A 16353-nucleotide genomic window follows, 5' to 3' on the forward strand; every position below is an offset into this window, starting at 1 on the left:
ATCTTTGTAGGCAACATGGACAGTGAGTTTGAGTGAATCCTCAGCAAGTTTTCAGATGACATCAAACTGAATGATGCAGTTGACACACCAGAGGGAAGAGATGCCATCCAGAGAGACCTGGACAGGCTTGAGAGGTGTACCATGCCAACCTCATGAAGTTCAACAAGGTCAACTGCAAGGTCCTGCACTTGGGTAGGGGAAATCACAAGCACAGATACAGGTTAGGTGAAGAATGGCTTGAGAGCAGCCCTGAGGAGAAGGATTTGAACATGTTGGTGATGAAAGACTCAACATGAGCTAGCAGCATGTGCTTGCAGCCCAGAAGGCCAACCTGGATTTCATCAAGAGAACAAGAGAATTGTGGCTAATAGGCCAAGGGAGCTGATTCTGCCCCGCTATGCTCTACTCTCGTGAGAACCCCCTGGAGTACCATATTCACTTCTGGGGCCCCAACACAAGAAGGACATTGAGTTGCTGGAGCAGGTCCAGAGGAGGGCGATGAAAGTAACAAGAGGGCTTGAGCACTACCCCTGTCTGAAGGGTAGGGGAATCATAGGATGGCCTGGGCTGATTCTTTACTCTCTGAGTAAAGAATTTCTTCCTACCATCTAACCCAAACTTCCCCTCTTTTAATTTAAATGCATTCCCCTTGTCCTATAACAATTAGACCATGAAAAATGTTGGTACCCCTCCTGCTTATAAGCTCCTCTTCAAGTAGTGGAAGGCCACAATGACGTCTCTCTAGAGTCTTCTCTTATCCAAGCTAAAAAAGCCCATTTTCCTCAACATTTCTTCATAGGAGGGGTGCCTCAGCCCTTTGATAATCTTCAGCTAGCTGTCTGTGAAGTTCCTTTTTCAGTAAATAATATTAATAATCAAGAAAGAAAGAGAGTGAGAGAGAGAGAAGAAAAGAAAGAAGAAAGGAAGACAAAGAAAAGAAAAAGAAAGAAAAGAGAAAAAGAAAAAAAAAAAAAAGGAAAAAAGAAGAAAAGGAGAGGAAGGAAAAAGTATGTTCTAGACACCAGCTCTGATCCTTACCTGTCTTTTCCTCTTGCTCTGCCCCTAACATCTGCACTGAGAGTGTGGAAAATGCTGCTACATCGGTGTGGGGTCAGGGGAAGAGAGACAAGGCAAAGGTCTCAGAATATCCTATATAAACTGGAGCCCATGCTTGGGTTTGCCCAGCAGGATAGTGCATAGCTCAGCATCAGATCTATCTCCTCTATTCTCCTCCTTGTGGTGGAGATGGAGTTCGTTTTTCCAAAAGTCAAGAGCCCTCTTCTACACGACATCCCTGTTCATGGGATTATTTTGTGATGGGACGATTTTAGTTGATCCCAAAGTACCAAGTAGGAGGTTTCCTGGGGCTCTGAATCAGAGCTGCTCGGGTGTGACTGAGACCTGCAGAATGGCAAGAATTTCAGCCCTGGTGCCACTTGTACTCCCACCTCCGCCCTATGCCCGGCTTTGTCCCCACCCTATCAAACAGCCCTCTTCAGCATAACAAAGAGCCTTGAGGAGCCGACGATGATAGATATTGCAGTCCCAGGCAAGTTATGGTGAGCTATAAGGGTAACTGCCTGTCTATACTTCACGGCTACTGCAGCTTGCTGGTAAGACCTGCCCCTTAAGTGGAGGTGGCATCTCCTGAAAGGTGTGGGAGCCAACCCACATGTGTGCACATTTAACTCTTCCCCTTTACCAGCCGTAAGCCGGTGGGTCTGGCATGGGATACCTGGATCTGTACTGGAACTCGGTGGGGGAGGCAGGACATGCTCCTGCTTCAGTTGGGCCAGCAGCAGCAGTAGTGGCCAGTAGCAGTCTATCTCCAGAGACAGGAGAGAAGAGGCAGACTGCAGGTAAGGCATTTCACTTATTTCTTAGAGCTGATCTTCAGGATACCTGTGGCCCCGGCTTGCTCATTTGCTTAATAACGGCCTTGAGTAAATCTTTTCTTATTTATCTCCTCGCCTTTTTCCTTTTTTTTTTTCCCCTTTTTTTTTCTTTCTTTTTCTTTTTTTTTTTTTTTTCTTTTTCCAATATATATGGGTGCTGGATGAAGAATGGTGTTCTAGGTGGGAAGGATGGTGTTGGACAGTCATGTCATCTTTCCATGCTGCTTTTGTGTCTGTGAATTGATTCTGTAAATATCACCAGTCCAGGCATAGGAAAGCCTGTGCTCCAGGCTCAGATGGTGTGACAGCATGGTTTTACAGATGTTTGTAGCTCTCAGAGGAGGAATGTCTAGGCCTCGTTTTAGACAAATGTTTTAGGTTGTTGTATTTACATTTGTTCCACTGCTGTTTATTTCCTGCTTCCTTTTTCCTTCAGTCTCTTCTTATAGAAGAGGGGAACTAAAGCTGCAGGTGATAAATTATATGGGGATTTTGGATGACTGACTGAGCAGGGACACATATGGGAATGTTAGCAGGATAGTATCTTTCTGTGCTTCCTGTCTGATAGAAGACTTTCCTATTTTCCTAACCCATATTCTCAACATGCTTTCCCATTCCTCAGAAAGGCGTTAGTACTTTGCATTGAATATGTATTCAGGAAGATGAGGAGGATGCCTCAGTTTTTTTCAGACTTACAGCTCTCAAGATGGCCAGCGAGGAGTTTGGGAACCATAGGGATCAATAGTCAGAGGATGTGTACTGAAATGGGACTGCCCATTCACTGCATCTCCTCTCTCCTGAAATGTCAGTAGGAAGAGAAGGGAACCCATGCAGTAGGGTTTGTAGAGGAGTATCTGGAGGAAGAAGGAATGAACACATTTATCATTGGAGATATGTGAAGAAGATTGGTATCACAGCCTTTTTGTCAGGATTGTCTTGAGAAGCTCTCAGCCTTTCACAGGCCTCAGAAATCAGGTACCTGACAGCAATATGACAGGGGTAATCTGTCCTTATCATTCTCCTATCCAGGCAGCTGGAATGACTTTGTATTTTGGCAGCTTTTGTCTGGAAAAGTGGTTTGGATTATTTAGGATTTTTTTCCTTTAGATCTTTGTCTTGGCTTTATTCTTCAACACAGGCCCCTTCAGGACTTTTATCAGAACAAACAAGAAAGGGCTTGAAGAGCTTCCTCTGTACTTTCGAATTTTGTCCCCTATGACCCTGATACAGGGTTGAGTCTTTTCCTCTGTCCTACACTTCTACCTTTCCTCTCTCCCTTCCCATCTCTATGTAAAATCTCTCTCCTTTGTTCTTCCCTAGCTAAATAACCCTTCTTAATCTGCACACTTTTCCAGCACTGAGGCAGTCTGTAGGTGAGATCCATTGGAGTGAACCAGTATCCAAGTCTGGCTTTGATAATCTACATCTGCCTCCCCTTAAAAGCACTGTCTGTTTTGCCCCATCATGCACGCTGTCTATGTAATATCTTGAGATTCCCGGGCAGACAGTTTTGGGGAGCACAGTTATCAACTCAAAGCTGTTTGCAGTCATGACTAGGCTTCTTTATACCACCTGAAAATGAAATATTACCGAGGCCTTTTGAAGGAGAATAATAATACTATGAGCCAATGCTTAGCATTCTCCCCTCTGTGCCTTTTTCCATCTCATAAAAAGGAGCTGTGGAAATCCTGAGAGTCAGAGCTGGAAAGCTGCTTACTGTCAGTGAGCATGTCTGTGTTCACAGATTCATGAACATAGAAGTGTGACACAGAACTTTCCTTCAAGTAGACCCCTTTCAGGTAAACAAGGAGTTCTGATCTTGTCACACAATACATAGGAAGTGTGCTCATACCCATTCAGGTGTACATAATGTCTGACATGATTTCTGACATTGTCTTTTTATTTTCAGATGTTTCTTCAGCTTCTTCCAGTTCTGGGAATTTCAGCTAGTTCATGCCAGACTTGGTCATCAGTCAACACAGCATCCTCATCCCCTCAACCTACCACTAAGTCTCAAAATGGCAGAGAATATGACATCGGGGCAGTCAAAAAGGCCAAGAGCCACACAGCTTTCTCCTAGGAGCAGCAACAGACCCTGCATCAGCAGTTTCAGAGCCAGAAGTACCTCAGCCCATCAGATTCAGGAGCTGACTGCTGTGCTGGGGCTCACCTACCAGCAGGTGAACATAGAGACTTAGGTATATATGTCATATAGAGGCTGAATAGTCACATAAAACAGTGACAGGGTGGAAAAAATAGTTCCTGGTAATGGGCACAGGCAAAAGTGCCATGTAACAGTTGCTCTCCTGTCTATTCATGCCAGAGATCTGAAGTACTTCTGGGAATCAAGAGTCAGTAGCACTTTACTCAGTTCTCGGTGAGGGGTCAGCTAAGGGGACTTTTGCCAACACTTGTAGTAGAATTACAAATACAGTCATGAATATGGTGTTTGCAAAAACTAATGTACGTATTGGGCTTGATAGGACTTTTCAATCTTTTTTTCAGGCACTGATGAATTTCACAGAAACCCTGACATACACCAGTGTTCCTACTCCCAGAGTTTTCTGTCTGTAATATGCTGACAGCTGTAACTATCACTTCCCAGGGGTGATCTTATCCAATATCTAAAAACATCCTTCTAAGCACTCTCCCTCCTTGCAAATACTGCTAGGTTCCTACACTGCAGTCCTTCAGGGTCTCCAGATACATTGTGAATAGTGAACTGGTGTTGGTTAAATAGACAGAGCTTGAGGGTGGGGCACAAGTACATGCAGTAACAACTCCAAAATCTGCCTGGAATTTGGATATAAGAGATAAGTGTGATGGTCAGTATGTCCTTGGATGTCCTGGGATTAAAATAGTTATATATACATTGCACATGCATATATATGCAACCACATACTGAACTGCTTCTGTCAGGGACAAGGCTGGTGGGGCAGTCTGCTATTTCCTTCAGTCAACATTCTGCAATGGCTGTTCTCACAGTCCAGACAAAACCCAGGGGGAAAACATACCTGGAATTCACCCTGTGAGAACCTTTGAATTCAGAAACTGCTAGATACAAGGAATAAACCTTTCACTTCACTAATAAACACGCAGAAACAGTGTTTCAGAAGTTTTCTTACAGTGCGGGGGCTTGTGGAGGCCTGAATGGGTCTAATTCACGGTCATTCATGTCCATGACTGAAACTTATCTCTGTGTCACAACAATAATTGTCATGTGGCCATAATGTTGCTCCATCCACTCCTCCCAAAGCAGCTGAGGCTGCTAGACAGACATCTCCCAAGCAATAACCTCAGGGAACACTTAAAGGGCTTTATCTACTGCTGCCCATGCGTCATCTGACCACTGTCCCCTGGTTATTACTGCTTGTAAATCTGATAACATTCACTATTCCTTCAGATATTTTCTCTGCTCTCCCTTCACCACCCAAGGTGAAGACTTGGTTTCAAAACCAGAGGACGAAGCTGAAAAGGTGCCAGAAGAATAGCTTGTGGACTGCTTGGATTCAGTGCCTCATGCAAGTAAGAACATGTGGGCAACTTAACCACACATAGGCATACCCTGCCTTCTGGTTTGTTCAGCACAGAGGCACAGCCTTAGCATGACTCTCCACATTCTGTAGGTAGCCTGGTAATATGTTGACTATGTCACTTCAGTACTGCCAGAGTAAGAGTGTATTTCTTATATATTGCATTTGATTCTATATCCACCCCAAACTATAGGGGACGGATATAGTTTTCTTGCTCTCAATCCCCTTGGGGAACAAGAAACAAGGTGAAATGTGGAGAGACAGAGTAGAGCACCAGTAGATGTTAGGTCTGTGGACACCAGTGGAAGATATGCATTTTAATTCACTCTATTTCCTTTTTAGAACAGCTTCCAGCCAAGTTCTTACCTGGATGTGTACCCGAAATTCCACCAGGATGATGCCAGTAACATCCAAAGAATGCCTATCCCCTGTCAACAGGGCAGGGCAGAATGCTTACACTATTTTGACCAGCAAGGATGGAGGAGTCTTTTACAAAGCTGGAGGCATCTGCAGCATCCAGCAGACAGTGGGCTTCATTGCCTAGCACAAAGTAGGCTTTTATCATAGTTATCCTGGCAGTGCACAAAGACAAGTGATAGTTTTAACTTTCACCAGTCAGCCCCCATGTGGGCATCATTCCCAGCCACTGCTGGCCACCATCTTTATTATTCTTAAACACTGTGGATGTGAGGAATTTGGGCACCTTGGAATCAAATCTTATTCTCATCTCTCCCTTTGTTATTCACGTAAGCTCCATTCTGGGACCCAAATATTTGCTTGCAAGCATAGCCAGACGTATAGATGCTTGCACAGACATGTATACACAGCCTTTACATGTACAAAGGTACACACTCTTCTTTATTTGCAAAAACAGATTCCCTTACTAGACTATCTGGCTTGGCTGACTAGATTATGCTCTAGATCTTCTAAACTGAGGACTTCAAAACTTATGTAACAAATACAGATGTATTTAATGTATACATATCATTATATGGCTGTATATACATAACACATAAAGACACAGGCTGTATGTAGAGGTGCTGGTCCCATACTTTTCAGTGACATTGTATAAGTTTTTTTATCACACACCAGGCACCTGATGGTTAGATCACCAGTTCTGCAGGTTATCACAAGTTATATGATTGATAAAGTATATAGCAAAGGGAGATTTGACAAGTTGCTTGCAGAAAAGGTGTTGAGATGATCTTGTAAACATCAAAATGATAAATAAACTTTATTCTATCCTCCTTTGTCTCCTCTTAAGAAAACCTAAAAAGTTAATTATATGTAGCAAATAATTAAATATATTTTCAGATGGATTATGTATTTTTCTCTGTCTTTTTCACTATAGTAGGGCATCACTATTTGAAACCTAAATGGAACAAAAATAGCCATAGCAACCATATGCCATTGTTATTACTGATTTGAATCTGAAACTATAAACACTTTTCTGTGCTATCAGTGGGTTAGCTTCATAACTATTGGCAAGGCCAGGTATCTAGAGTTAAGGAACCAGTAGGGTAACTCCCCACCTACCCTAAGAATCTTACCTACCCAGCAATATTTAATAATGGCACCAGACTCAGATATATAATATTATCATTTCTAACTTTAATACTGTATAGACATCATAAGTACCTCAGAACAGATATGTGTATCAAAGTATGATCAACAGTAGGGTCATATTTCCCTTAGACACTTAGAGGTTTTCTTTGATAACAATAATATTTTCTTAATGTGAAGTAGTTGTCATGATTAAAAAAATGAGCATAGGATGAAGACAATTATCTGAGACTGGGGTAATAAGATGTATGGTCTTTTGTTGGCAAAGCTGTTCTGTTTTTCTGTGTCTCACAGTTGTTTCCTGCTACATCAGTTCCCTCATGTAACAACTCTGACCTTTTGGTTATACAGCTACACTGTTTATAGGTCTGTACTTACAGTACTTAATGGGGAAAAGCAGAGCTTTTTGAAGGATCAACTTGTATCTCAGATCATTTTGGAGTTCGATTTTAAAACATAGCTCCACCACACCTATCCTACTCCTATCAAGTGGCTAAACTTGGGAAAGATTTGTTCTTGGAACCACTACATTAACAGAGGGGTTGGTATTGATTGGGTTAGCTTATCTGAAAGCAGCATAAAGGTGATGGTTAACATCTCAACAATAACAACAATTATCAGGACTATGATGTGAACTTTTCATGCCATTCCGATAAATGCTGCTGTAGGTTAAAAAATAATTAAAAAAAAAAAAAAAGTTTTTCCCTGTCACCTAGCAACAGTTTGCTTGGCTACATCTTGGGTCTCATGCCAGGCAGAAGTTCCAGTGTTGTGATATTTAAAAGACTAAGTGACTCCGATACAGCCCCACTGCTAGAGAAACATGCTGTGTGCAAGCAGCAGAATGTCCATTAAACGTGAGAAATTAATTTGTCTTGTGGAAAGGGATTCAGAGATGGGACATGAGGGTGCTCTTCAAAACACTGAATGACGTGAATGTTGCATGGCTGTTACGTGAAAGGAAAAGTTCTTTTTTTCTTTAAAATCCACTGCCATGATTTTGGATTCTTCATCATGCCTCTTCATATGTTCAATATTGGTCAAGATGCTTTTGGCCACTGATGACAGGTCAAACAATACATGTGTGGCAATGCTTAACTGAAAATTTTCAAAGCCCAGTTATTTAGCATTTGAATCATTCAGGGTAATTAGATGACTTAATATAGCACTTATGAATGCCTGTAGGGAAGAAGTTATTAAATATCACACTTTTTACCCACACTGCAGAGACAACTGGGGACAGGAGCCCTTGCTCAAGGGCTCCAGCAGCTTGAAACTGTCAAGTTCTGTGACTTTCCACAGCTGTCAGAAGCCCTTCCTGATCCCTGGTCTTTCTCAGTCCACATGCCGAAACTCCAATAGCCAATTTGCATCTTCCTTCCAACTATGCAACGACATGTTTACCAAGCCCCAGTTCACCCTAGGGGCTCACCAACCATAGGAATAATTGTTTCTGTGAAGGAACACTCAATTTCTGGCAAATGCAGTAACAAATCATAGAAAGCTGCCTCCATCCCAAAGCTATTTTAGCAAAAGTTGTGTTGAAAACTTTAAGCTTTGTTAATATCTCTCATACTTAAACAGTTATTAATTATTGCAGATAAAGGCCAAACACAAGCATGTTATTGGGCTATCCATTAGTGTAAGCCAAGCAACTAACATCTTGTCTATTCCTGGAGCCCACCATGCAACACACCTGAAATAGAAGAGGCTTAAGAACAATATGTACTTGCAAACAAAACTATTTACAGAGGCTTGTGAACAAGATGCCTGTGCTTGCAAACTTGTGCAAAAGCTTGCAAATTCACTTGCACTTTGTATCTGTACACTCTCATCAAATAAGGTTTTAGTAATAAAAGTCAATTAACAACTTGAACTTTTGAACTTTGTATAAGCTTAATGGGTTAATTAATATTTCTCTCCCTGGGTGGCATAAAGTTGGAGTTAGTTTTACATGTGATGCATGATACAAAAGGGGGTCACATACAAGGGAGAAAACATATTAGGCATACCAGAAAGTCTGTAACATCCAAGTACTCCAGCCAGAAAGAAAAGGAGGAACAATGTGGTTGGGATATAGGGAAAAAAGGGGGGCATTGAACCCTGATATTATGAGAGATCCTGTGGGGGCTGTCTCTGTAGACTCTCCCTTTTATTGGAATAAAGAAAGCTGGAGACTTTCTTCTATCTTTTTTGGGGATAATTAAGCAAGTCTATTTGAGCAAAATTTTCCCAACACACTTGTACCCCTGTACTTCTAGGCTGGGTTTGTGTGAGCAAAATCTCACTTACTGTAAGTAAACAGCATGTTCAAGATCACCCAATGAGACTGAATGTGTACAAGTCTATGGGGACAGAAGACATGCATCCCAGGCTCCTAAAGGAACTGGCTGGTGTGGTTACCAAGCCACTCTCCATCATAGTTGAAAAATCATAGCTGTCAGGCTATGATCAGTCCCTGGTGACTGGAAAAAAGGGAAACATCACTCCCAATTATAAGAAAGAAAGAAGACTCAGGGAATTACAGGTGAGTGAACTTCGTGTCTGTTCCTGGAAAGATCATGGAGCAGATCCAAATGGAAGATAGGATAAGGCACATGTGAGAGGAAGAGGTGGTCTAAGACAGCTATCACAGCTTCACCATGGGCAGATTATGCCTGAGCAATTTGGTGACCTTCAGTGGTGGAGTGATGTCCTTGATAGACAACAGAAGAGCAACTGATGTGGCCTACTTGAACTTGTGCAATGCCTTCAATCTTGTTCCCCATCACATCCTTATTTTTTAATTGAAGAAAGATGTTTTTGAAGGCTGGACTATTTGGTGGATAAAGAATTGTTTGGATGGTCATATCCAGAAGGTTGTAGTCAATGGCTATATGTACAGTTAGAGGCCAGCGATGAGTGGCGTCCCCCACGGGGCAGTCTTGGTACTGACGTTCTTTGACATCTATCAATAATGACTTAAGACAGTTCGCTGATGGTACTAAATTGAATGGTGCAGTTGACACAATAGAAGGAAGGGATGCAATTCAGAGTAACCTAGACAGGCTTGAAGAATGGGCCTACGTGAATCTAATGAGGTTCAACAAGGCCAAGTACAGGTTGTTGCACCCAGGCTGGGGACTTCGGTGTACTGGAAAATTTTGATGCTAGCCAGTGGTGCATTCTCACAGCCCAGAAGGCAAACTGTATCCTAGGCTGCATTAAAAGAGGAGGAGCTAGCAGGACAAGGGAGGAAACTGTCCGTCTCTACTCTGCCTTCATTAGGCCCCATCTGGAGTATTGTGTCTGAGCCCTCCAACACAGTATAGATGTGGAGCTTTTGGAGACACTCCAGAGGAAGGCCATAAAGATGATCAAAGAGCTGGAGCACCTCTCCAATGAAGACAGGCTGAAGGAACTGGACTTGTTCAGTCTGGGGAAAAGAATGCTGCAGGGAGACCTCACTACAGCCTTCCAGTATTTAAGGGAGATTGTAAACAGGAGGAAAATCAACATTTCACACAGGTAGGTAGCGATAGGACAGGGTGGGAAGGCTTTACACTAAAGGAGGGAAGATTTAGATCAGATGTTCAGGAGAAAGTTCTTCACTGAGAGGGCAGTGAGGTGCTGGAACAGACTGCCCAGAGAGGTTATGAATACCGTGTCCCTGACAATGTTCAAGGCCAATTTAGATGGGGCCTTGAGCAACCTCATCTAATACCTGATCTAGTGGTTGGCAACCCTGCTTGCAGAAGGGGGGTTGAAACTTGATCCTTGAGGTCTCTTCCAACTCAAGCCATTCCATAATTGAAGACAAGATTGACAAAACCCTGTGACCTAATCATAAACAGCTGTTTTAAAGGAGTTTGTCTTTTTTTTTTAGTTGCCAGGGGAAATAGTAGAGTCACCATCCCTGGAGATGCTCAAGAAACATGTAGATGAGGTGCTTAAGGACATGGTTTAGCAGGCATGGTAGTGATAGGCTGACAGTTGGAATTCATGATTCAACTTATCCTTGAACCTTGATTCTATAATTCTATAATTATTACCACTTCTGGGCTAAACGCAGCAAGGTTACATTTTATCCCCCTTTCTTCTCTACTGTGGAGCTAACCAAATAATGATTTCCTTAAAACACCTTTCTGGTAAAAAAAAAAAAAAATGCAAGCAAGAAACACTGTTTCAACATTAAAATAAAGTCATTTATTTTCAATTCAATCAACTCTGTAAAAACATCAAGCAGAAGTAAAGCAGTAGACAACACACATATGCCATAGAACATGGCCATGATCACTGCAAGAATAGCAGCAAGCATCCATCTTCTTTGTAGTGAAAGTTCAACTATGAAATATAATCCTTTCACATACATTAAAATATAGGATTTCAGTACAAACTGCATTAGTGAAAAAAATTATTTAAGCTTTTATCATTTATTTACTCTTGCCAACTCAAGACATTTTGTATTCTTGGGCAGTAACAGACTGGACTCTCTAATCTCACCACTTAAAAAAGATCCAATTTCACACAGGCAGTCACTGAGTTCTAGTAATCTCCATACTGAAAATGATGATTCAGTTCTTTTGAAAAACAAAATGAAAACATTTAATTGCCATTTTCATTCTTCGGTTGTCTACCTAGGTTTCCCTAAACTTGTCACCTCCCCCAGAACAGCTACCAGAAGAGGTAACTGATGTATCTTTCAGCAATAGAATATGGAAAAGATCCAACTAAGTAATAGAGATGAGATGAAAACATTCACTTGCTATCTTAAAACTGGGATTAGACAAAAGATTAGGGAAAAATCCTGCTCTAGCCCCCCCTACTATCCAACAGGTTTTTTCTCTCTGACATTCAGGTTTCAGAATAACTAACCATGATTTAACATAACCATGCCCTTTATCTTTGCCTACCCTCTACCTCTGAGAAAGCTGCCCATGGTACTGTCACTGTGTTCACAAATTGCTAGTGAATCCTGATATGCAGATAAGCAAACTATTTCTCAGCACTCAGAAAATGGCTAAATATAGCCACTACTCACATTTCCAGCAATGGCATTTCGGTGTACCATCTGCTGCAACATTCAGGTTGGGACAAGTCAACATTTTCTCAGCAGAGAGATTAAGGAAGACAAGATCTAAACTGTTACAAATAGTTCCAGAGATTGATTGTTAATTATTTGACAGGCATAAAATATTCAGCAGCTTTGGAAATCAAAACATTTCCACAACAGGTACAGACAACACTCTAACTTCTTTTTCTCTTCTCCTTCTCCTCCTTAAACTGCCCTATGTACATAGAAAGGCAGGAGGCAAAGGGTAGGCAGGTACTGACCTTTCCAGGTGGAAAGACAGAGTAACTGAACCAAACCATCCATGTTAAGATAATATTTAGGTTTTCAGTTCAGAGATGAGAAGACCCAGATGAACTTACTAGATGACTGAGGTTGCAGCAGAAAAAGGCAAGGCAGCAGGAAAGACTCTGGGCTACAAATAGGGTATTTTTCCAGAAATTAGAAATCCTATCCAAGTTTTAGCTGCAAGACACATGGCAAAGATCAGAGAGTCATCCGCAAAAGAGGCAGTGGAGTGGGTCTTGGACAGTAAACATGGATCTTTGCCATCTCCACTGCTCCTGGCCTTGGCATTGCACATTCCCCTCCATAAATGCAATTTCACCTGTCCATACACAAAACACCCTTGCAAAGGGTTAGCTTTGCAGAGATGCCTTTAAAAAGAAAAGAAACCCAAAGTAGTGAGGTGCTAAACCCTACCAACAGTTAATGCAGGAATTGAAAATGAGAGACAAAAGAAAGGAATAGAAATTGGATCTCTGAGTCAAGACCCTAGAAACCCCATGAGTCAAAACAGGAGGAAGGGAAAGAACAATACTTAAGTCTAAGTCTCATAACCACTCTGGGTCCCTAGGGTATGCCAAGGGGCCTGGTACTGATGCCGTACAGGAGAGCTTGAAAACTGTGTGATACTATCAGAGGTGCTCTGGAAGCTGTAGGCGTCTTCTGCCTGCAAGCTGTCATAATCCACATTGGTAGGGTAGCCATGATAGAAGTTCATCTGCTGACTTAATAAACCCATAGCCTGCTGGGTGTTGCAGCTTGTTCCACCTTTTCCAAAGAACCCCTCATCCTCCACAGCCATGAAGGAGTACAAGCCCTGCCCATTCCTGTAAGTCTGGCCACTGCTGTAAGCCTGGTGTGCACTGGTCATAGCCTGAAGATTTCTGTTGGCACCAACAGGGAAGCCCTGGTGAAATGTAGGGGTCATATCCAGATACGCAGCTTGATGAAACCCATTCTGGGAAAGACAGAGAAGAGACCATTCAGTAATTATTAGCACCATGCCAACTGTACCCATTGTATTGGATGTATCCTACTTTCCACCTCCTCCAAAATATGGTCTTTTCAGTCAAGTGTCTTCACTATGGATAATTACTATCAGAGATTACAGATCTTAAGTTAAAAAGTCTACAGTCCAATTCTGGGAGCACCATGCTAGAGGAAAAAAAAAAAAAACGAGTAGCCTCACTGGCCCTCTTGAACTGTTTAATTTTTTTTTACCACGTCTTAACTAAGTGCAAAGATACCTCAATGGCCAAGGCAGGCTTAAAAAATAGATGCTGCTGTAGAATGCATTATGAAAAATGAAACTGGCTTGGACACGATACACTTTTCCCCACAGAATGCAGGAACCCTGACTAGTACTGGTAAGGCATACTAAGGCAAGGGGAATTCTCTCACCTGTGGTAGATAAATCCCCTTATCCACCCACTGACTCTCCTTTTGGCAACGTTTAAATTTCATCCGTTGGTTCTGAAACCATGTCTTCACCTAGAAGAGAGGGGAAAGAACATAGAACATTAAAAATCCATTCTTATTTGAAGCTTACTATGTATCCCCCGAATTTTTCTTTCTACAGCAATATACATTGGTTGCTCCAGAAGTAATGTCTCCTATCTATTTCCATGGAAACTCCAGTAGCTAGAAAGAGCACAATAATGCCATTGGATAGAGCGATCTCCCAGAAATGGAGCACTATTTTTCAACAGTCACCATTCTTAGCTATGCATTTTCACCATATGTGATAAATAACAGCCTGTGTGGCATACTTGTTAAAATATACACCAACAAAAGTGATCCACATTGTCAGCACTACCCATGGCCTCACTGTGCAAACATCCATTGTTTGATTTTCATAAACGTTCATAAAGTGTCAATTAATGTCAGTGGGTTCAGTGAGACACATTTGCTTCATATGCACTTCCATGTCAGACGCTATTTTGTCAGATTACCCCTCTGCTGCCATCTGTCACACGGCAACAAAATGTAATGGAATACTGGCAGGAAGCTTCAACCTCTGCCTCTGAGGTTGTGGTCCAACATAATAAAACAGGAGGCATAACTTTTGGAGCAGCCCTCAGTTTCTGCTTTGCTTCTAATTCTATACACAGTTCCATCAGCTAACTGATGGAGAATCAAAGCTGGGACTAGCACACTTACAGCTCAGGTCACCGGTTTTCACACTCAACGCATCAAAACCCCTGCCTGAAAAACATGCCAGACAAGACAACTACAGCAAAGTTGTTTGAATAGCGGCATGCTTCTCACTGCTGAGCCAACATCAGCACTGATTCACAAATTGCCTCAGTCACACATGAGTAACTGTGGGGCAAGGACGTATCTCTGACATAAACAATATAATGAGAAACACTCCTCCCTGTGAATCCAAGAAAAGAAAAAGAAAAGATGTTTGAGATGACTTTACACTTAATGATGCAACTTGGCTGCTCAGAGGAAGATGTTACCTGCTTGTAGGTGAGCCCCAGGGCAGCAGCTAGGTCCCGGATCTGATGGGGGCTGAGGTACTTCTGGCTCTGAAACCGCTGGTGTAGGGTCTGCAGCTGCTCCTGGGAGAAAGCTGTGCGGCTCTTGGCCTTCCTTGCCCCACTCTCACCTTTATCCTTGACCTTCTGAAAAGCGGGGTGGTGAGATGGCTGGTCTGCAGTGGGGCTAGTGGCAGAGTCCGGGGTATACTGAATGAGTGTCCCAGAGCTGGAGGAAGCTGGAGACGCATCTGAGAAGAAAGGACAACTAGAGTGAGCAGTCACTCCAGAGAAAGACTTCGAGGTTCAGTTTCTGGAACACTGGAGACCGCTGCAGACTCCGCAGCCAGAGTAAGAACGAGAAGCAGTGGCAGCCGGCAAGACAGCCCCGCAGCGTCGCCAGTACACGAAGGCTGCGCTAGGACTTTCGCGGCGAGCGTCCGGCAGCAGCTCCCAACCCCTGCCCACCGCTTAGCTCCCAGCGGGGCAGGTGAGGAACACTGCCTACCCTGCCGCCCCATGACACGGCCCGGTCATCGCTCCCTGGCTGCGGGCAGCTTTCGGTAAAAGCCGACGGGTGCCGAGGGAGCACCGGGGGCGTCGTGCTGGAGGAGGAAAGACACAAGAGATACGGCCACCCCTTCGGGTCCACATACCTGGGTGGCTCGGCGTCTTCTGCACTGCGGTCAAGGAGAGGTCTGCTGCTGGAGCTTCCTCAGCGGACGCACTATCCATGCTGCCCGGGGAGGGCCAGTAGTAGTGCCCGCACCTAACAGCGCCGTAGGACGGCATGGCCAGGTGAGCGCTCATGGTCCTGATGGCACCTCCAGCTGTAGCTGGCGGTGAGCTGGTTGCGGACGGGCCTACTGCACGGAGATACCCCATTAGGCAGTGAGGGGCAATGTTTTATGTCCTCCCCAGACTGGCTTTGGCCAAGGGATTGTCACGACCATTGTCATGTTAAAAGTCAGTTGATTGGGGGGGAGTGGCTTTGGGGATGTTCTGAGAGTGGGGGAGGACTAGGACAGCAAGGCCGACTTCCCCATTTTGTTCCTCGGTGGGGGTCAGTTCTTTGCTGCCCGCACACCCGTCCCCTCGGGGGAATGGGAGGAGGGGCTCTGTTTCCACCTCAGGCCTAGCAGGCGTGAGCAAGGCCGTCCCGTACGGCAAGTTGGGCTGGGCTGCCACCTCCGCCCTCACATTTAACAGTCTTGCTCCCCACCTACGCCTCCTCATCGGTCCCCACCCAAGTACAAAGAATGGAGGGGGAGCCCAGAGACCCCCCCGGGACATGCGGAGGGTTTTCGTGTCTGCATTGCAGACTACAGCCATCACTGTAAACAGATAAGCATTCCTCCTCGCAAGGGAATACAGACTGGGGCCGGCGGGGAGGGCGGTGTTCCAGGGTGGTGTCTGCATCACAGGGAAGCAAGCTCAAAGAAAGACAAGCTCCCCAGGTTTTCTAAATGCTAACCCAAGGATGAGACAGACAAGTCTATCTTGGAGGAGCACAAAGAAGCGTCACTTCTTTCCTCAGATATTTG

The 16353-nt window shown here is 43.7% G+C and overlaps 1 protein-coding gene and 1 pseudogene across 1 annotated transcript; one reads left to right on the top strand and one right to left on the bottom strand.

The window, feature by feature from the left end:
* Positions 1-1672: 1672 nt before the first annotated feature.
* Positions 1673-6103, top strand: LOC116240949 (homeobox protein NANOG-like; annotated as a pseudogene).
* A 5055-nt stretch (positions 6104-11158) lies between these two features.
* Positions 11159-15981, bottom strand: LOC116240952 (homeobox protein NANOG). The gene is made up of 4 exons (XM_031611525.2): positions 15466-15981; positions 14792-15060; positions 13728-13817; positions 11159-13284 (listed from the first exon to the last, which is right to left on the bottom strand). The coding sequence occupies exons 1-4, from the start codon at positions 15692-15694 to the stop codon at positions 12868-12870; spliced, it is 1005 nt and encodes a 334-aa protein (XP_031467385.1). The 5' UTR covers positions 15695-15981; the 3' UTR covers positions 11159-12867.
* Positions 15982-16353: the final 372 nt, after the last annotated feature.

The sequence above is a fragment of the Phasianus colchicus genome, chromosome 1, assembly GCF_987193195.1.
Source record: "Phasianus colchicus chromosome 1, bPhaCol1.hap1.1, whole genome shotgun sequence".
NCBI classification, from domain to species: Eukaryota; Metazoa; Chordata; class Aves; order Galliformes; family Phasianidae; genus Phasianus; species Phasianus colchicus.

Excerpts from the sequence above, each read along its gene's own strand:
- LOC116240952 (XM_031611525.2), bottom strand. The coding sequence starts at position 15,694 with ATGGGGTATCTCCGTGCAGTAGGCCCGTCCGCAACCAGCTCACCGCCA. Across the intron at positions 15,061-15,465 it reads GAAGACGCCGAGCCACCCAG|ATGCGTCTCCAGCTTCCTCC; the intron begins GTATGTGGACCC and ends CTTTCTTCTCAG. Across the intron at positions 13,818-14,791 it reads TGGGGCTCACCTACAAGCAG|GTGAAGACATGGTTTCAGAA; the intron begins GTAACATCTTCC and ends CCTCTCTTCTAG.